This window comes from Pseudorasbora parva, chromosome 20 (genome assembly GCF_024679245.1).
Source record: "Pseudorasbora parva isolate DD20220531a chromosome 20, ASM2467924v1, whole genome shotgun sequence".
NCBI lineage: Eukaryota > Metazoa > Chordata > Actinopteri > Cypriniformes > Gobionidae > Pseudorasbora > Pseudorasbora parva.
In genome coordinates this window covers 34,176,499-34,199,173 of record NC_090191.1, presented here as the reverse complement: position 1 = coordinate 34,199,173, position 22,675 = coordinate 34,176,499, and the positions used below count along the sequence as shown (strand labels likewise).

Sequence of the window (22,675 nt, the reverse complement as noted above, 5' to 3'; positions counted from 1 at the left end):
CAGGCTCCAGAAGGGAGCAGAATCTCATTGAGCCCCATGTTCACTAAAAGGGAAGTTAATCCATCTTCACCTCATGGGTTTTGTGAGAGAAGACACATTTTGTGATATAAGTGAGATTTATAGTGCACTTGGGTTAGTTATATTTAGGCTAGATTTAAATGAGATATTGACTGATAGGTATAGACAGCGACAGATAGTTAGGAAAGATATAGGCTAGTGACACATTCAGATAGGCTAAATTAGAATTATAGATATATAATATATAATATATGGATATAGAAGTTATTCTTAAGTGATATAGTCTAGATATGGAGGCTCCACATAAGAGATGTCACAGACACTACATCTGGTGTGGGAGCGTTTCCATTTGGAAACACCACATAAAGTGAGATGTGTATAGTGTGTATTGTATTGGCCCAGAATGCATGATCCATTAACTTAATTTTCAGTAATTTTCCCTCATTTGTATGCACTTGCTAAAAAATATTTGTGCATGCCAGCAACAAGTGTCCCACCTTGTGAGAGAATTTTTTCAAAGGCTGGAGAAATTATATATATATATAAGTTGACTAAATCCTTCACCAGCAGAGCAATTCATATTTTTGAATAAAAATGTTATGTAACAAATTACACATTTTATTTCTTTTAATAATCTTAATTTTTCATGAAAAACAAAACAAAAACAAAAGACTAAAGTTATTTACAATGAGGAGGCTACAGGTTACAAAGCCAAGTAGTTGTCAGACAGATGTTAAAAACGTGTTTTTGTTTTGTTTTGTTAGTAGTAGATCACTGTCAAGGTTATTTCAGATAAATACATGCAAGTGTCCACTAGATGGCGTCATGGAGACGGGTGTCGGGTGTTGTTTCGAAGCTTCGGCACATTTGCTTCAACTGTTTCAATGCTTCACGAAGCCTCGGCCTGCCCATCACTAGTAAACGGTGAAAACTGGTTATTTCAATGAGCTGATTTTTTGGAGTTATCAGCTTACTGGTGTGCATGTAAACGCACCCATTGATTGAGGCATAATCGAACAGACCACTGGGAGGTGGGGAAGGGGGCACCAGTGGGAGACTGGCACAGAGATTCACCTTTTTCTCGACTAATTTGGTCAAGGCCTATATTACTTTTGTATTGCTTTTGTATATTAACATGCTTTTAGAAATATTGTATTTGTTATTTATACTAATAGCCTATTCTGATGATTTTTTCACGACCCAGATTTTTTGGTTTTTTATTCAATCTTTATCCAAAATCCGTAGATGTATAATTATGAGCGCAGTAGACTGTGATATGCTGTGTTCCCTTTCGAGAGAGGTTCCTCGTATTACGTATGGGAAAAACTCCTTTTCTCGAGAATATGAAGCAAAACTTTATTAATCAAAGAAGGTTGTTGCGCTCTTCATAGAAAAGATTCTTTTTCTTTCAGGTGCGTAGAGCCAGAGAAGGGTAGACTTAAGCAAAACAGAAGAGATGGCTGACCGCACACTGAATCCAAAAAAGACTAAAAAGTCTAAGAAACTATATCATTTTTATTTTTTCAATTGCATAGTGCAATAACGTGCAAAGTGCAAGTGCAAGAACAAGAAAGTTCAAGTTCTTCATTCATGCCATCAGGAAATAAAGATTTAAGTTCAAAAATCCAAAACGCCTCCCTTTGCAGCAATTTCTTGTCTCTATCTCCGCCTCTTCTATGAGGTAAAATCCTCTCGATGCCTCTTGGATTTTTGAACTTAAATCTTTATTTCCTGATGGCATGAATGAAGAACTTGAACTTTCTTGTTTCTTGTGATCCTCTACATTTAATGTTGTTTTTATCTCTTTGAATGTACATTTCATGTAGTCTGTGGTAGACATTGCTTTTCAGACTCTTCTATTGTGACACCTATGATAATTGATTGTGACCGGTGTTAATTGATGATTGTGATAATTGGATTAACCTGATGGCTTCTAATTGCCTTTTCCTTCTAGAAAAGGAGTGATTGTCTGTTGCATTTTGAGCACTGAGGATAGCAATCTGCTGAAACGTTTGCTCATGCTCCTCTGTTTTTAACGCACTTGCACTTTGCACGTTATTGCACTATGCAATTGAAAAAATAAAAATGATATAGTTTCTTAGACTTTTTAGTCTTTTTTGGATTCAGTGTGCGGTCAGCCATCTCTTCTGTTTTGCAAAACTTTTTTAATAAAGGTATCCATGTAAAGCGTAGTGCTGCTGTATTGCCATAGCCCAGTGCGAGGAGCACTCTGATTGGCCTGGCCGCGGAAACTGCAGGAACCTATGGTGAGGCGGCTGAGAGGAACGAACCAATGGGGGGCGTTCCAGAAAGCCCGCCGTAAAAGGTGCTTATATTTGCATACAGGAGGCTATACACAAATCCGCCGCAAACTTTATGGGCGCCGCCATCTTGCCTCCCGCCATTACTGCATGCCTGCGAAGTGCATGACGGTGTGACACTTGCCGGTGTCCTCTAATGACATTTCAATGAAAGCAGATCCTGCACATTAAATAAAATGTCTGGTGAAAGGGAACATTGGGTAGATGATGTCAGGCATTGGCCAAAACTTACAGAAAGGTAATTTATTGACAACAGGATGTATTAATGTATAAATGCGTCTGCCAAATGTAATGTAATTAAGCAATAAAACTGAACACTGTCATTGTGAGCTGTGTTGCTAATATTAGGGCCCTGCTTTCTGTGATCACGGAATTGTTTTACACAAACACGTTTTAAGAACATGAAATAACGAACAGTTATGAGGACTTATGCTGCACTTAAAGCAGCACGCGGCAGTAATGCACAACGCGCTGTAAATGATAACAGAAAATAAATAAAATATACGTGCCTGTTGCAAAGGGACTTTAAGTCACAATTACACAAATGTAACTTTGTAGTTTTCTCTATTGTTACTGACATATTATGGTACGAGTCCACTGCCTGAAAACCTCACGACACTGATTCATACGCAGCGGCTGATCTGTGATGTAGGATGCAGTATCTGGCCAAATCCATCCCGAACTCATGCCCTGTAGTTTAGGTTCTGACGCTCATCGCATGCCAGATGATTAATAAAATAATCTTATACCTGTAGGAAGATTTATTCTATTGTGAACATATGCATGAGCACATCGGTAGGTCACGCAAGTTTACGTGCTGATTTAATAAGGCCATATTTTTTGTAACTGATCGTTTCATATATGTCTAACGTTAATTGTGACTAGGTCCGTTTGTAATGGACACGTATGTTTTAATTATTCTCTGTCTTTAAGTGGTTTTCTTTACGTCCATCACAGCGCGCCGTGCATTACTGCCACGCGCTGCTATTTATTTATATATTAATCAATTAATTTTATTATTATTGAAAGTATCAAGATTTACAAACAAATATCGCTGCATAAAATCAACTTGTCCGCATGCTCTCTAAGGCCGTGGAAGACCTCGGACTCGAGTGGTCCCAGCCCGAAGAGCCAGCGCGCAGCAGACTGGACGAGTGGTACCTAGAAAGCCGCCGCCTCTCTTCTCCTCAGAAGCCCGCGCCTTTCTTCCCTGAGGTACACGACGAGCTTACTAAGTCTTGGAAGTCTCCCTACTCTGCTCGCGCAAGATCCGCCTTTTCCTCAGCACTCTCTACCGTCGACGGCGCCAAGGAAAAAGGCTACGAGTCTCTTCCCCCCCTCGAAGAGGCTGTCGCCGCGCACCTCTGCCCGCCCTCCTCCAGAGGATGGCAGGCCAGGGCGCAGCACCCTTCCAAGCCCTGCCGCACCACCTCTGCTCTCGCTGGCCGAGCGTATGCCTCCGCTGGCCAGGCTTCCACGGCCCTTCACACCATGGCTGTCCTTCAGGTGTTCCAGGCCAGACTTCTCCGCTCTTTGGACGAGTCTGTCCCCGACCCCGAAGTTTTGAAGGACCTTCGCAGCGCGACGGACTTGGCCCTTCGTGCTACTAAAGCCACCGCGCAAGCCATTGGAAAGAATATGGCTAACCTGACGGTCTTAGAGAGGCACCTTTGGCTGAATTTGGCCGAGATTAAGGACGCGGATAAAGCCTCCTTCTTGGACGCCCCTATCTCTACTACCGGTCTCTTCGGTCCGTCAGTCGTGGGCTTTGCGGAGCGTTTCACCGAAGCGCAAAAGGCTTCTCAGGCTATGAGGCACTTCCTACCCAAGCGCTCCAGCTCTTCTTCAGGCCGGGGACGCCCTCAAGGTAGACCGCCACCCTCTCAACCCGCTAAGCCGGCTGAGTCACCTTCTCGGCCTCGCTCCTCTTCTGGAACGCGCCAACGCTCCCGCTCCACGAACCGCAGCAGGCAGCCTGAATGCCGGGGACCTCGACCCAAGCTTGGGTTGAACCCAGAGCCTCCGAAGCCGTCCTAGCCTTAAGGAGAAAGAGGAGATGGTCAGGTCTCGCCTTGGCCGGACCCCCATCTCTCCCTCCCGGTCTCCCAGTTCCCTGCACCCAGGTGACTGCCGACCTCAGTTTCGCAGCCAACGAGCCCGTTGTCAAACGCACTCGCCTGCACACAAACGCCGTTATCACGGCGACCCAAATAAATCTCAAAAAGAGCTTTTTCTCTGTAGTAAATGTGCCCACATATCAGTCTGCACTCCTACACTCATATACATATACACTCCCACCCATGCTATAAATGTTCCGGCGCCCACTCCACAGTGCACGCCGCCATACATACGCATTTACCCCTCTATGTCACAAGCACAAAATGGCAGCACTACCGAGTTCCCTCCAGTAGGCGACCCTTATCCGCACCAGCTCCAGCCACTATCGCGTCGGGCTCAAATTGGGTTGTGAACATAGTTAAAAGGGGCTACTCGCTACAGTTCGCTCGCAGGCCCCCGCGCTTTCGCGCCGTGGTCGAGACCTCGGTGAAAAGCAGCATCAGTCACGTGCTTCGCACCGAGATTTCGAAAATGTTAGAGAAAGGAGCGGTGGAGCCTGTTCCCCCATCCCGAAGCGAGTCGGGCTTCTACAGCCGATACTTTCTTGTTCCGAAGAAGGACGGAGGGCTCAGGCCAATCCTAGATCTAAGGCATTTGAACAAAGCTCTAATGTCTCGCTCTTTCAAAATGCTGATGGTGAATCAGATCCTCGCGCACATTCGCCCTGGGGACTGGTTTTTCACGATAGATCTGAAAGATGCATACTTTCACGTTCAGGTAGCCCCCCACCATAGGCCATTCTTGAGATTCGCCTTCGAGGGGCAGGCTTATCAGTACACGGTCCTGGCATTCGGGTTATTCCTGGCGCCCCGCACGTTTACGTGTATGGACGCGGCATTAGCCCCGCTCAGGCTGAAAGGGATGCGGGTGCTCAACTACCTCGACGACTGGCTAGTGATAGCCCAGTCTCGAGAACAACTACTAACACACAGATCCTGGCTCCTCAACCATTTAGACAACCATTAACCATTTAGACTGATCAATATCGCCAAGAGCTCGCTGTCCCCCACTCAAAAGATATCTTTTCTGGGCATAATTCTAGACTCGAGACTCATGAATGCGCGGCTAACGACACAGCGCGCGCTATCCGTCCAGAACATGGCGGCTTCATTCAAACTCGTGTTCCCCTGAAACATTTTCAGAGGATGCTTGGCCTTATGGCCTTGGCATCGTCAGTGCTCAGGCTGGGACTGTTACACATGCGTCCCCTCCAGCGTTGGTGGCACGCCCGTGTCCCACCTTACGCATGGAAATGGGGCCGTCTTCCCGTCAAAGTGAACCACAGCGTTGTCAAAGCTTTGGCTCCTTGGACGGGGACAGAGTGGTATCGGAAGGGCGTGCTTATGGGCACGGTTACGAGGTTGAAAGTGGTCTCGACAGATGCCTCCACTCAAGGGTGGGGAGCCCTACACGAGGGCAAGCCAATCTCTGGCCTGTGGACAGAAACAGAGAAACGGCTGCACATAAACTGTCTAGAGATGAAAGCGGTCGCCTTATTGCTGAGAGCTTTCCTTCCACATATAAAGAACCACCACGTCTTGGTTCGTACAGACAACACGTCGGTGGTAGCGTATATAAATCGCCAGGGCGGCCTGAGATCACATTCTCTTCACCGCATGGCGAAGCATCTCCTTTTATGGGCAGAGCACAACCTGAGCTCCCTGGGGGCGGCTCACGTGCCAGGTATTCTGAATCTGGGTCCGGATATGTTATCCAGGGGACCCATTCCCCCAGGGGAATGGTTTCTTCACCCGCAAACAGTTCTCTTAATTTGGAACACATTCGGCAGAGCGAAGGTGGATCTCTTCGCCTCAGAAGACAACACTCACTGCCCAATATTTTTCTCCAAACGCAGGGACGCCCTGGCCCATGTCTGGCCCAGTCTCCCGCTATATGCTTTTAATAGCCCCGCTCTGGAGGAACCGAACGTGGTTCTCCGATCTGATCCAGCTGTCAGACACAGCCCCATGGCCCATTCCGCTGAGGAAAGACCTCCTCACACAGGCGAAGGGGAAGATCTGGCATCCCAGTCCCGAACTATGGGCCCTTCACATATGGCCCATCAACTGGTATTGGGAAACCTCTCTGACAGAGTTATGAACACTATTGCGGAAGCTAGAGCCCCGGCGACTAGGCGGCTCTATACTCTGAAGTGGTCGGTGTTTTCTAACTGGTGTGCCGTCCGAAATATCGACGCACGCTCATGCGAAACAGCAGAAGTGCTCGCTTTTCTCCAAGAGCTACTGGACGCGGGTCGTTCCTCCTCCACGCTCAAAGTTTATGTCGCCGCCATAGCAGCTAACCACGCTCAGATCGCGGGACATTCACTAGGGAAAAGTGAGCTCATTGTACGTTTTCTTAAAGGGGCTAGGAGATTGAACCCCCCTCGCCCCCCCTCGGTCCCTATTTGGGACCTCGCGGTGGTTTTAGACGCAATGAAGGATCCCCCCTTCGAGCCACTCCCGACCGCGACCATAAAGCTTTTATCACTCAAAACCGCGTTTCTGCTGGCTCTGGCCTCGGTTAAACGTGTGAGTGACTTACACGCACTCTCAGGGAGCCCGTCTCGAGTTCGGGCCCAACAACTCCAAAGTTGTTCTCAAACCGAGACAGGGTTTTATACCCAAAGTGCTCTCTACCCCTTTTAGAGCACAGGTTATTACTCTGCTTCCATTATCCGCGTCTCAGGGTGAACAGGACGCGAACCTACTCTGCCCGGTCAGAGCTTTGAGACTGTATCTGGAGCGCTCCTACCCCTTCAGGCAGTCGGACCAGCTGTTTGTCTGCTTCGGCGGCCGCACTAAAGGTTGTGCTGTCACGAAGCAAAGACTCTCACACTGGATAGTGGACGCGATCTCGCGGGCATATGAGTCTAAAAACCTGACTTGCCCTATAGGCGTTAAAGCCCACTCCACTAGAGCCATGGCCTCATCTTGGGCTTGGTCGTAATGGCATTTCTTAGGCAGATATCTGTGCGGCGGCAGGCTGGGCCTCTCCGTCCACTTTTATCAGATTCTACAAATTGGAGGTTCCAGCTCTACAAGCAGGGCTTCTCTCCATCTAGGCTCTATCTTGACCCTGGCAAACAGATTGCCTTACGTTTTGGACTGTACACTTTGGTCCTGTCTCTCGAGAGAGGAACCTCTCTCCAAAGGGAGCGTGCAGTTGCCGCGGCCCGGCCAATCAGAGCGCTCCTCGTGCTGGGCTATGGTCGTACAGCAGCACTACGCTTTACATGGATACCTTTATTAATAAAATTTTGCTTCATATTCTCGAGAAAAGGAGTTTTTCCCATACGTAATACTCGTTCCTCTCTCTCAGGGAACCAAGGTTACGAAAGTAACCGAGTACGGTTTCAATTCATTCTGGCAGCCGGAGGGCGCTGGAAAGCTGTACTACTGAAAATTCACTCCATATATGGATAGATGAAGAACAGACACACCATATGACATTAAGGAAGTATCTGACATAACCAAAACAGCTTCCAGAGATCGTCAGATCGCTATTTTATGCAGATAGACATGTTTTAAGACAATAAACACACAATCGCGGCAATATATGGTTGGTCTGTGTTCTTTATGCCATGTTGGGTGGTTTCATAATAGATTATTTATAATGCAATGCTATTCCACATAGCTTTTAATATTGTATATTTTCTGTCAGATTTTTTGGCCCACTTCAATTTTATTTTCATAAAGATATTTCATACAAATAAATGTCTAATAACTTTACAAAACTTTGAAGCTTATTATAGCTTTTTTTGATCATAATAATAAAATATTATCATTTTGACTTTACAGTAAACTGCCAGGTGTCTGCTTTCAAATGAGACCATAATTATGCTTTTAGTGCAAAGGATTCACAAACTGTATTTGTTTTAGTCTGAGTATGCATTTCTTAGGATTTTATCAAAAGTTGGAATTCAGCTTAACCGGTTAATGGGGGGGGGGGGGCACGTTGTCAGTCTCTTAAAGGAACACTCCACTTTTTTTGAAAATAGGCTCATTTTCCAAGTCCCTTAGAGTTATACAGTTGAGTTTTACAGTTTTTTAATCCACTCAGCCGATCTCTGTATCTGGCGGTACCACTTTTAGCATAGCTTAGCATACATCATTGAATCTGATTAGTCCATTAGCACCGCGCTCAAAAATGACCAAAGACTCACTATATTTTCATATTTAAAACTTGACTCTTCTGTAGTTACATCATGTACTAAGACCAACGGAAAATGAAAGGGTTTTTTTTCTTCTGCATAATATCACTGCGCTGCTGCACCCATGGTATGGCAGCAAAGTTCCCTTATTACACAGGAATGAGAGAATAGTTCCTATCTATAATCGGTCTAAAAATCTAAACTTTTCTTTTTCTGTTGGTCTTAGTACACGATGTAACTACAGAATAGTAAAGTTTTAAATTGGAAAAATATTATCTTTAAAAAAAAAAGTCTTTGGTCATTTTTGAGCGCGATGCTAATGGTCTAATCCGATTCAATGATGTATGCTAAGCTATGCTAAAAGTGCTACCACCAGATAAAGAGATCGGCTAAATGGATTCAAAAACGGCAAAACTCAACTGTTTAACTCCAAGGAACTTGGAAAATGAGCCTATTTTCAAAAGAAGTGGAGTGTTCCTTTAAAAGGATATACTTGTCACAGGTTCAGGGGTGTGACACTGGCTCTTCCTGTTATTTGTCCTGTCCTGTCATTTTTCTGCAGCTTGTGATTGGAGTAATTAGCTTGATCATGAGCTGATCTCCCGTACCTGTCACTTGTTCCCTCTACCCTTTATAAACCCAGCTCTGTCTATTTCTTGTCAGTGGATCACTTCTTGTCACTTTGATGTTTGATGTCTGCACTACGTTCTGTCTGGTGTCTTATCTGTTTTAACTCTGTATTCAGGACCCTTAGACGAGGAGTAGCAGCAAGCGTTGATTTCCTTGCTGGCTTGGTCTCGTCTACTGCTGGGTCATCCTGCCTCCTGTGTTCTCGGTGGTCTTTTCAGCCAGTTTATCGGCTGTTGTGTGCACAGACACAGCGGGAGCAACCATACAGTTTCCCCAGACTGTTTCCAGTCTTTTTATTTATTTGTTGGTGTCTCAGGTTGGCTTGAATAAACTTGTGTTCTTTCCACTGCTACTTGAGTCCTCCTTTCACCAGCATCTCGACAGAATCCATTGACCAAAGATGGACTCAGCGGAGGAACTAGAGTTACGACGAGCTATTACTCAACAGGGCATTCTGTTGGGATGACAGCAAGAGGAGATGTCAGCTTCTCATCATGTCATTACGGAAATGTCACGCCAGCTAGTAGAGATGGTAATCTCTGCTAGCTGGCGTGACATTTCCGTAATGTCAAAAATTTCCGGAATTTCGTAATGTCAAAAATTCAGCGGCTCGAACAGCTACAGCCACACCTTGCTCTGGTTTCCACACCGAGTCAACCTGACACTGAGAGAGCGAATACCTGCTAATCTGAACCTCGCCTGAAACCACCAGCTCCATATTCCGGTGAGCCCAACTAATGTCATTCATTCCTATCTCAGTGCTCATTGACTTTTTCACTACGGCCCTCCTGTGATGGAGAAGTCAAGGGTAGCCTTCGTCATCATGCACCTGACTGGGCTTGCGAGAGAGTGGGAAACAGCTATCTGGGAGAATGAGCATGATTGCTGCAGTACATACGGGGATATCTCAGCGGAGCTGCGCAAGGTATTTGACTGTTCGGCACTGGGCACCGAGGTGACATGATCATTCTCGCTATTACAGCAGGGTGCACCGTCCGTATCACAATACTCTATCGAGTTCCATACACTCGCAGCATCCTGTGGGTGGAATGCTAAGATTCAGTGGGTCCATTTTCTTCATGGCTTAGCTGAGTACATTAAAGATGAGATTTACTCACTGGAGTTAGCCCCTTCCCTTGACGGTCTGGTGGACCTCGTTATTCGGGTGGACAACCGGATGTCCATTCATTCCCAGCATCGAGCAGGGGAATGACTACATCACAGCAGTTCAGCCTATCTGAGGAGGAACACATGCAGATTGGGAGAACTCATCTGACTGTCGCAAAGCGGCATCATCGCCTCACCACGAACTTGTGCCTCTACTGCGGAGAGGCAGGGCACATGACAAGGATTTGTCCCTTAAAGGGGCTACGTGCATCCTTCAGAGGACGACGCATGGTGAGCGTTACTAACACGCTACTGCCATCTGGTGGTCGGTCCACACTCCCGGCTTTACTGCAGCTCAGGGGGGCTGCTCATCGAGTGTCAGCTTTAATTGATTCTGGGGCAGAGGGTGATTTTATGGATAGTGGACTGGCTAAGCACTTGGCCATTTCTCACTCTCTTTTGTCTGAGCCAATTTCAGCCAGAACACTTTGTGGCACACCCCTCACAAGAATCACACACTCCACAAGACTCCCAGCTGGCATTTTAACATTGAGCCACTGTTGAATCAACGTCAGGTGCCAGTGTTGGATAACCGTTGAATTTTGTTTAGATTTTGCAAATCTAATCAACGTTGAAATGGCAACGTCTTTTCAATGTCATGTTTCTCAACATAGGTGAATTTGCCAACATTGAAACAATATTGATTTTAGTTTAGATTTTGCAAATCTAATCAACGTTGAAATGGCAACGTCTTTCCAATGTCATGTTTCTCAACATAGGTGAATTTGCCAACATTGAAACAATATTGATTTTACTTTAGATTTTGCAAATCTAATCAACGTTGAAATGGCAACGTCTTTCCAATGTCATGTTTCTCAACATAGGTGAATTTGCCAACATTGAAACAATATTGATTTTAGTTTAGATTTTGCAAATCTAATCAACGTTGAAATGGCAACGTCTTTCCAATGTCACGTTTCTCAACATAGGTGAATTTGCCAACATTGAAACAATATTGATTTTACTTTAGATTTTGCAAATCTAATCAACGTTGAAATGGCAACGTCATTCCGACGTCATGTTTCTCAGCATAGGTGAATTTGCCAACATTGATTTAAGTTTAGATTTTGCAAATCCAATCAACGTTGAAATTTCAACGTCACTATAAAGTCCTGCTTTTCAACATAGTTTTTGTTAAACTGTTTTCACTGAAGTATTGATGTGTTCAACAGCAACACCAAACACCTTGAAATGGATACATAAACACTAAGTTTGCAAACACGCAGTCAGCTTGGAAGAAGCCAATTGGTCAAAGGAAGACCAGGAAGAAGATTAATAAAGACATTTCACTGACGTAGGAAACATGCTTTATTACGTAGCTGCAATTGTGCCAACCTTTCACATCAATTGTACACATGTCAAACTTTTACTTTACCCAAAAATTCTGTCATTAAAGGGTTAGTTCACCCAAAAGTGAAATTGAGGTCATTAATGACTCACCCCAATGTCATTCCACACCCGTAAGACCTCCATTCCTCTTCAGAACACAGTTTAAGATATTTTATATTTTAGTCCCAGAGCATTGTGGCGATCCGAATCATTGATTCATGGCTGTTTGAATCTTTATTTGAGGTTTGAAAACAAACGCAGAAGAGAAAACAATGCTGAATAAAATCGTACTTTTTTTTATTTTTGGACCAAAATGTATTTTCGACTCTTCAAGAGACTCTAATTAACCCACTGATGTCACATATGGACTACTTTGATGATTATCTTTCTGGTCCTTCTGGACATGGACAGTATACCGTACATACATTTTCAATGGAGGGACAGAAAGCTCGGAGTAAATATAAAATATCTTAAACTGTGTTCTGAAGATGAATGGAAGTCTTACGGGTCTGGAACGACATTAGGGTGAGGAGTAAATGACAGAATTTTCATTTTTGGGTGAACTAGCTTTTTTTAACCTTTAAAAAAAACGGCCCAAACATTGGGAAACATTAACAACTTTCTTGTTACTTCTTTCTGCTACCGCCACCAGTCCTCTCAGGTGCATATTTCAAGTCTTTGGCCATGTATTCGTCTACTTTCATTGGCTTTAAGCTCAAGACCGCATCTGACGAGAAAAAAAACAAAAAAACAGATCAGTATTAGCAAACACTAATATTTTAAACTCAAATTAAAATATTTAGCAAATATCAACTTTTGTGGCATTGCCAATGATCAAAGTATATCAATTAGTATTGATCAACATGCAAGGTCATTGATAATCATGTGCTTGAGCGAGCAACAAAAGGCAGTTGGTAGTAACCCTTGCTGCAGGTAGAGAAGTTAGTCTAGAGCCCAGAATGGAGTATTTTATTTATATATATATATAAAAGTTTGGACACATTACTATGTGTAATGTTTTTGAAAGAAGTTTCTTCTGCTCATCAAGCCTGCATTTATTTGATCAAAAATACAGTAAAAAAAAAAAAAAAGTAATATTGTGCTCTTATTACAATTTAAACATTTGGTTTTCAATTTATTATATGTTAAATTACAATTTATTTCTGTGAAAAGCTGAATTTTCAGCATCATTCCTTCACCGTCACACGATCCTTCAGCAATCATTCTAATATTCTGATTTATTATGAGTGTTGGAAACAGTTCTGCTGCTTAATATATTTGATGAATAAAAGGTTTAAAAGAACTGCATTTATTCAAAATAAAAACATTTTCAAATAATATAAATCTCCTTTACTATCAATTTAACATAGTGTTTCTCAAACTTTTTCAGCCCAAGGACCACTTTATCTTCCAATTTTTTTTCTGAGGACCACCTACAGAATCCCCCTCTAACACGCCCCCCAAAACCAACAAAATAGGAAGGATAAGCTAAATTTAAGTTTAATATGCAACTGTTTCAAGTCAAAAACGAATCATTCAAACATAAGTGCAATGATTTGATCAGAAATTATTATATACATTTTATATATAAAAAGTCTTCCACATAAACCTGTATTTAAATTTTACAAAAATGTAACAAAAAAAAGTTAAGGGTTAGTTACTTTCAGATTCAAATAGATGGTTGGGTTAGGTATGGGGACAACTTAACGTTAAAGGAGACTTTCAGGTCGTTTTTCCAAATCTCTGGAAAAAAGAAGAAAGAAAAATGTGACGTGCTAAAGATGTATAGATATTCTTATGCCTCTCCCTGATTGGGTAACGGTAGTACAAGACAAAAACATTCAAACTGATCTAATATGTATAACGTTAGCTTCATGGAGCGTACCATAGACCGTAAAAAAATATGGACGACTCGACATCATCCGTTTCCGCTTGCCATATTTGAAGCTTTCAGGCGGCCTTGCACGGCGCGGACATCTTGGGACCGAGTCTGCGCAGTAGCGATTTCGGGACCGGAGTTGCGCAGTAGAGCGCAGGAAGTAGAGCAGGAAGTACAGCCGCGATATCAAAAGCCCGCCCACACTCTCGCAGATGCAGAAAAATTAATTATGTTGGTGTGAAATAAACAGTTATGGAAATGTATAAATTAAAGCTAAAGCTCTAATCTGCTCCCAAAAATTTCGAAAAAAGTCTGTTAGTGCCTCAGTGACAACTTCACTCAGAGAAGCCGTCAGTCTCAGCTGTCAATCATGACGTCACCCCCCCCCCGTTTTTATAGCATCAAATAACTAACTCAAACTAAACTTATTTTTAAAACGAACACCTGAAATGAAATCATCGTGATGATAACTGCCTTCAGTGACATAAACTAACTTTGGGGGGAAATTTTTGAACTGTAATTTTATTATTTAGTTTGCCTCGCGTCCATTAGAAATCACAGAGGGGCGGCTATACTGGGACCGGTCACCGGGGGGCGATCGAGGCCCGAAAGCTTCAGTAAATGAGAGGGAGACTGCAGGCTTGGAGCGTACACACATAAGTTACACGCCGGTGGAACGACGGACTAACGGCAGTTCGCGGTTAAACTAGTCTGCCCGTAACGTTACACTTAACGGCGGTTCGCGGTTAAACTAGTCTGCCCATACGTTACACACACACACACACAGATAAGAACGGCGTTTGACGGTTAGCTATCACTAACTCCGGTTCGCGGTTAAACTACGTTAGTCTGCCAATATAAACACATTATTAATTAACACAATACGTATATGGACCAGAGTCAGGCACACTCAACATTTATTTAGGAATTTTCTAGTTATAAAATGTGACTTCAAAAACTTTGCTTACCGTCGTCTGAGCTGTTATGCCCAAATTCAGTCGAATCGGTCCAGGTCAGAACCTGCTGACGATGACGACACAGACCCACTTCGCGCACGCGCAAGCAGGTGTTGTGTGGAACCGTCAGAGCCTATTGGTCTTTGTGTGATGGACAGTCGCCGTCCTCCAATCAAGCCATACAGCTTGTATTCGTGTGTGTGTGTGTGTGTGTGTCTATATATATATATATATATATATATATATATATATATATATATATATGTGTGTGTGTGTGTGTGTGTGTGTGTGTGTGTGTGTGTGTGTGTGTGTGTGTGTGTGTGTGTGTGTGTGTGTGTGTGTGTTAATTTTAAGCGGTCTGTTAATTTTTTTTCAGAGCTGTGTAGGATATCTCTCTCTCTCTCTCTCTCTCTCTCTCTCTCTCTCTCTCTCTCTCTCTCTCTCTCTCTCTCTCTATATATATATATATATATATATATATATATATATAGCTCTGGAAGAAGATATAATATTTTCACCAGCCGCCACTGCATATATTGTTCTTGTATGGAATGACTAACCAAAATGATCAATCGGACTTGCTGTCAAAGTAAGCCATAAGATGTAGAAAGTGCTCAACAATTCAGAGTTGATATTTCAACGTTGTATCATTATTCATGTATCAACTCTTTTTCAACAGTTAATTGATAAGCATTGTTTGGACGTTGTTCCAACGTTATTTTTCTACTGATATATTTCAACAAAATGTTTAAAAGTCATGGTTGTAAAAATAATGTTGATTTGACGTACAACTCAAAACTTGTTGATATTTCTATGTTGAATTCTTAGTGAGTTAACAACACCAATTCAACTATTTGGTGTTCAACGTTGTTTTGACGTTGAAACAATGTTTTTTCATAAACTGACATTATTTCAACTACATTTAAACGTTTAAAGTCAGTCGAATGCCAGCTGGGCTGGTTCGCCTCACCATCTATGGGAATCATTCTGAGGAGATTCGATTCCTGTTGATTCATTCTCCTTCTGCTCCAGTGGTATTGTAGCCTGACAAGCCAGACCCACATTAAGATGTTTGGTCTGGAAACTCACCATTGGCAGGACTCAATCCGAGGGGCGGGATAAATTGTCTTTCAAACTCCCTCTGCACGCGATAGGATAGAGCTACAACCAACCAGAGCAATGAAGGTGAAACAGAGCTTGTTGAAAGATTAAACATTCGCCGTATGCGGTCGGCAAAACTCCGAACACATCTTCCATTTTTAAGAATGACTTCAGTGCCGTTCTTTGTTCTTTTCTCAGAGAAAAGTTTAACTCCAAGTTTTCCAGAGCCGCAGTCAAAGCTGATTCGAAAGACCGCCATTTGCCAGTTTCTGTGTTTACTAGAAGCACGCAAACGCAACTCGGCCGTCGTCATTATGGCCACCGACTCTATACACAATGTGATTGGCCAGACCAGAGTTTGGCGTTTACAGCTCAGAAGGGTATTGAGAGTTGCTAGACGACACTCGCGTCAGATTAGATTTGCTGCCGCTAGGGTGCGTCTAGATTTCTAGGCTAGTGGTATTGGGGCACACTTGGTTAACTAAGCATAACCCTCACACTGACTGGGCTCAAAGTTCCATATTGGCGTGGAGCCCATTCTGTTTGTCTCAGTGTTTGGTGTCTGCTTCTTCCCCATTAATGTCTGTTTCTGTGTTACAGGAGGAAACGGTGAGCCTGGTGGATGTACCAGAGGCTTACCATGATTTAAAAGTGGTGTTCAGTAAGTTCCGAGCTTCATCTCTTCCTCCGCATCGTTCATACGACTGTGCAATAGAATTTGTATCCCCCTCCCCAAACTACCTTTAACTAGGGAGTATGCACATAACTCCCGGTCTCATCTAAGGGGTTATCACCCTTCCAGTGCTGTTTAGGCTACCAGTCCCCATTATTTCCCTCCCAAGAATCCGACGCCATTGTTCCCTCCACGCAATCATTTATTCAGAGGTGCCTTCGTACTTGGAGGCTCGCCAGAGAAGCCCTTTCCCGGACTGGCGAAAGGAACAAGGCGTTGGCTGACCGTCACCGTTCTAAGTCCCCACTTTACATATGTGTGGTCAAAAGGTTTGGTTGTCAGCCCAGGACATACCCCTCAAACTTCCTGCACGTAAACAGGGACCCAAATTCATTGGATCGTATATTATTACTAAGGTGCTTAACCTGGTAACGTTCAACTCAAATTATCCTTATATTCCTGCACTTGAATGATCACAAGAATTGTAAGCAAAAATGCCAGAACCACACAGGGGCACCTAGTGAATTACCTGAAGAGAGCTGGGAGCAAAGTAACAAAGGTTACCATCAGTAACACACTATGCTGCCAGGGACTGAAATTTTGCAGTGCCAGACATGTCCCCCTGCTTAAGCCAGTACTTGTCTGGGCCCGTCTGAAGTTTGCTAGAGAGAGCATTTTGATGATCCAGGAGAGGATTGGGAGAATGTCATATGGTCAGTAGAAACCAAAATATAAATTTTTGGTAAAAACTCAACTTTGGTAAAAACTCGTTGTGGCAAGGGGGGCGTGGTTTAGCGAGATCTGCAGCGGGAGAGAGAGCTGCGGGACGAGCGGTAAGTGAGTGGGTTGGACGCAGATTAATAACACCTGTATCTTGTTCCAGTAATGGGCGTGGAGAGAGGATAAAACGCCAGTGGAACCGGAAGCCAGGAAGAGAGAGAGTCGGACGGTTGATGCCAGAGACCCAGAGACTGAGTAACAAATTCCTGTGAGTATCAAGGGGGGTACATATCAGGCCTTGGTGGATTCAGGATGTAACCAAACCTCAATCCATCAAAGCCTGATGCAGCCTGGGGCATTGGATACAAGCCGCTTGGTTAAGGTGCGGTGTGTGCACGGGGATGTGGTGGAATATCCGCTTGTCCCAATCACGATACAGTTTCGGGGAGAAAAGCATAATGTAGAGGTGGCGGTTAGTCCTCACCTCCGGCATCCGCTAATTCTGGGGACGAATTGGCCCACCTTTTCGGCTTTATTGGGATCATTATGTGCGGATGCCGCTTGGGAGAAAAAGGCTAGGAGGGGGGCGGCGCGAGTGCAGCTTGGGGAGACTGAGACGGGACCCTTTGGGACGGCGTCAGAGGAAACGAGCGGGATCGAGAGACTGATTCTCTCGGACCGCGATGACTTCCCTCTGGAGCAGTCCCAGGATGAGACCCTCAAAAACGCCTTCCAGCAGGTCCGCTCTATCGACGGCCAGTCTCTCCAACCTGCCTTGCCTGTCACTTATCCCTATTTCGCCATAATAAAAGACCGGTTGTATCGAGTGACCCAAGACACTCAGACAAAGACAGATACAACCCAGTTGTTAGTTCCAAAGAGCCGCCGGGAAATGCTTTTCCAGGCGGCTCACTCTAATCCAATGGCGGGTCACCTGGGACAGGCGGCCACGCTGAATCGCCTTATGACCCGATTTTTTTGGCCAGGCATTCATGATAACGTGCGCAGGTGGTGCGCGTCTTGTCCAGAATGTCAGCTGGTGAATCCACTGGCCGCCCCAAAAGCGCCATTGCGCCCCATTAATGCAGGTCCCCTTCGAGAGAATTGCGATGGACCTCATCGGGCCATTAGAGCGATTAGCACGCGGACATCGTTTTGCGTTAGTCATCGTGGACTACACAACACGATATCCGGAAGCAGTGGCTCTCCGCAACATCTCCGCGAAGAGTGTTGCGGACGCACTGTTTCGACTAATCTCCCGGGTGGGGGTTCCGAAAGAAATCCTCACTGATCAAGGCACGGCGTTTATGTCACGTACGTTACGCGAACTGTATGGATTATTGGGCATTAAATCCATTCGAACAAGCGTCTATCACCCACAAACGGACGGCTTGGTCGAACGGTTTAATCGCACACTTAAAACCATGATCCGTAAGTTCGTGCAGGAAGACGCCAAAAATTGGGATCGGTGGTTAGAACCCCTCTTATTTGCCGTGCGGGAGGTCCCACAAGCCTCCACGGGGTTTTCCCCTTCGAGCTTCTCTACGGGCACCAGCCACAGGGGGTGCTGGACGTCCTGCGAGAAACTTGGGAGGAGGGACCTTCTTTGGCGAAAAATGAAATTCAATATGTGCTGGACTTGCGAACAAAACTCCACACACTGGGGCGGCTATCCAGGGAGAATTTGTTGCAAGCCCAGGACCGCCAGAGCCGGACGTATAACAGGGGAGCTAAACTACGCAAATTCACGCCGGGAGAAAAAGTACTTGTATTACTCCCCACGTCGAGATCAAAATTGATGTCTAAGTGGCAGGGGCCGTTTGAGGTCGCACGACAAGTCAGGGATCTCGATTATGAAGTAATACGGTCCGATAGGAGCGGGGCTCATCAAATTTATCACCTCAATCTCCTGAAAAAATGGAATGAGGTCGAATCAGTGTTGTTAGCAACGGTGATCGGGGGGGAGGATGATCTCGGGCCGGAGGCGAACATCAAGGCACAATCAGTCGCGCTGGTCCCTGGTGGAGATCACCTCTCGCCGTCCCAACTCACTGATTTATCAAAATTACAGGCTGAGTTTGCCGACGTGTTCTCGCCCCTACCAGGTCGTACTAACTTGATTCAGCACCATATTGAGACCGAGCCGGGCGTGGTAGTTCGCAGCCGGCCGTATCGATTACCTGAACACAAGAAAAAGGTGGTTCAGGAAGAATTAGGTGCGATGCTCGACATGGGGGTAATAGAGGAGTCCAGTAGTGACTGGGCGAGCCCGATAGTTTTGGTTCCTAAAACCGACGGCTCGGTCCGGTTCTGCGTGGACTATCGCAAGGTGAATGCTGTGTCGAAATTCGACGCGTATCCAATGCCGCGGGTTGACGAGTTGCTTGATTGGCTGGGCACGGCTCGCTTTTATTCGACATTGGACTTAACAAAGGGCTATTGGCAGATCCCCTTGTCTCCATTGTCCAAAGAACTGGACTGAGTCGGGCGGTGGGGGTATGTGGCAAGGGGGGCGTGGTTCAGCGAGGTCTGCAGCGGGAGAGAGAGCCTCGGGACGAGCGGTAAGTGAGTGGGTTGGACCCAGATTGATAACACCTGTATCTTGTTTCAGTAATGGGTGTGGAGAGAGAATAAAACGCCTGGGGAAACGGAAGCAGGAAAGAGAGAGAGGGACTGCTGACGCTCCAACCCTGAGACCCTGAGTGAACCGGAAACGGATGTGAGACAGCAACCCGGAAGCGATCTGAGCTAGAGACTGAGAAAGACACACGCTGAAGTGGGAAAAGTGTAGGGGGATAGAATGAAACGCCGTTGATAAACACGCTAAAAAGCGATTATTTGGCTTGATAGCACGCCAAAATGGCATAAGAATTGGCATCATACATACGCCATTTCATGAGATCAGTCTGAAATATCTTTCAGACTGTGTTCCGAAGATGAACGGAGGTCTTACGTGTGTGGAACGACATAAATTTCATTTTTGGGTGAACTTACCCTTTAAAAGTTTCCATTCATTTTTAGTTTCGTAACATTTTTATGAATTAAATAAAACTGAAATAATAGTTAAAAACGAAAGTATGCAATCAGTTAAGACATTGGTTCTCAAACCTCTCCCAGCCCTGCATATTTTGTATGGTCAGGTCTTGCAGTCTCTAATATTGAGCTCATGAGTTGAATCAGGTGTGATAGATGAGGGAGGCATACAAAATGTGCACGGCTGGTGGAACTCCAGGAGAGGTTTGAGAACTACTGGTTTAAGACATTTCTCCTTATATAGAGCCTTTTGGGCAAAAAGGGCCATTTAAAATTAAGTCAAGATTCCTAAACCTCTGAACCTTTTTTTCTGAAAAAAGTGAATATCCACTCAGGATAGTTTTATGCATTAAACTTGTGACCACAATAAAAAATATAGTTTCATCAACAATAGAATTACAATTAAAATACATTTTTGGGTAAAATTGGACAATTTTAGTAATGTAATATCAAGTTGAGGTACAGAGCTGTTTACCTGAGCAAATGACTCCAGCATCCTCAATATAATTACAGTTACTTTTAGCCCATCCTCCTGAACCACAGTTCTTCAGTGTAGATTCTGATCCAGTACACGTGACAAAACTCATCCAGACTGGTCCTGATCCTGGTCCAAAATAAGCTTCACTCAGAGCATCTACAGGTTCTCCACAGTCCAGCTCTCTACACACCACCGCAGCATCAGTCATATCCCAGTCCTCATAACACACTGTTCCCCACTGACCTCTGTGAAGAACCTCCACTCTACCAGCACAGCGACTGGGACCACCAACCAACCTTACATTCACACGGACTGTATAGTAAACAAAGAAGAGATAATAATGTACAGTTAGAAAAAGAGTTAGAAGAACCACACAAAGAGAGAGAAAAAAAGTATTTCAGTCAAAAGATTTCACATTAGATTTTATAAAAGTAAAATCCACTCTAACCTGCACACACCAGTCCAACATCACTGTCATGAGAACAGTTGTTTTCCTCTAATGGTGATGTTGGACAGTTGTGAATCTGAGACTCGTCTCCTCTGCACTGAATCTCTTGTGTCCACATCTGAGCGTCTCCTTTGCCAAAAGCAGCTTCTCCCAGCACCTGTACAGGAGCTCCACAGTCCAGCTCTCTACACACAACCTCTGCATCCTGCTGGTCAAAGGCAGCAGCACACACTGACACCCACGACTGATCATCAAGTATCTCTAACCTCCCAGAGCAGCGAGAACCTTCAACCAGCCTGACACCTAAGGAAGCAATAGAAAAGAAATATTAACAACAACAACAAAAATCAATGAGAAATTTATGTTAAAAGAACACTTGTGTGTACTGGTATACCATTTAGATATTGTTATTGTTGCATTAAGAAATGAAAAAGTATTTAAAAAAATATTTTGACATTTAAAAAATGCTTTTCATTTATGATCAGATTTTTATTAGGTTCCTTTTAGGCAGGTGGATAATCAGTTACAAAATAAAACGAGGTTGAAAAGTGTACAGTACCTGAGCAGATGACTCCAGCATCTTCAGTATGATCACAGGTGCTTTTACCCCATCCTGATGACCCACAGTTCTTCAGTGTAGATTCTGATCCAGTACATAATACAACATCCATCCAGATTGGTCCTGATCCTGGTCCAAATGGAGCATCACCCAGAGCATCTACAGGTTCTCCACAGTCCAGCTCTCTACACACCACCGCAGCATCAGCCAAATCCCAGCCTTCACCACACACTGTTCCCCACTGACCTCTATGAAGAACCTCCACTCTACCAGCACAGCGACTGGGACCACCAACCAGCCTCACATTCACACTGTCCTTTTGTGCAACAGAAAAATTGCCAACTGAGAAAAAAATAAATAAATAACATTAAAGCACTAAATATACATAAATATACATACAGTATTTTATTGAACATAAATGTTTAAATTGAGATAATTTCTTCCTACACTGAAAGTATAAACCTACTAGCGGAGATGAGATTGATTAGAATCATCAGATTCCTCATCATCGTCTTCTGCTGGACGCATACCATTCCTTCAGCTTAGAACTCAGCACAAGTTTCTTTACTGTTCCCCCAATACACTGAAGAAACTGGGGGCTGTCAGCCCTCCTAAAAGGAGAGCCCTAAAGCTTTCCAATCAGGTTCATCATTACCTTATTAGACACAACAGAGGAAATCATCAAACAACTTCAGTGACAAATCAGAGGAGGCTTTTCTGATTTTCACCATATATATCAAAAGAACGTCAGCCCTGAATGGAACTCCTCCTCCATATCAAGACACTTCAGTAAGGATGCACGCACAAACGCACACCTGCCAGAGTCAAAAAATAGTCACACATCATTTGGGAGACTTTGAAGATTTCAGAGGGAGGAAGCACCCCATGTTATATATATATACACATATATAACGCATCAGAACCGAACACCTGCTGATACAAACTCTGATAACTGCTGAATTCAAACATCATAATAAGCAACAAATATATGCATGTTGAATATATATATATATATATATATATATATATATATATATATATATATATATATATATATATATATATATATATATATATATATATATATATATA

At 44.1% G+C, this 22,675-nt stretch overlaps 1 protein-coding gene across 1 annotated transcript in view; it reads right to left on the bottom strand.

Annotated features, from left to right (window-relative positions):
* LOC137049120 (uncharacterized) overlaps positions 1 to 21,695 on the bottom strand; it is a 134,132-nt gene extending 112,437 nt beyond the window's left edge. Inside the window, 3 exon segments of the mRNA XM_067427504.1 lie at positions 20,574 to 20,888; positions 21,025 to 21,327; positions 21,584 to 21,695. Coding sequence (XP_067283605.1) covers positions 20,574 to 20,888; positions 21,025 to 21,327; positions 21,584 to 21,695 — 730 coding nt within the window.
* Between the last annotated feature and the right edge of the window lie 980 nt (positions 21,696 to 22,675).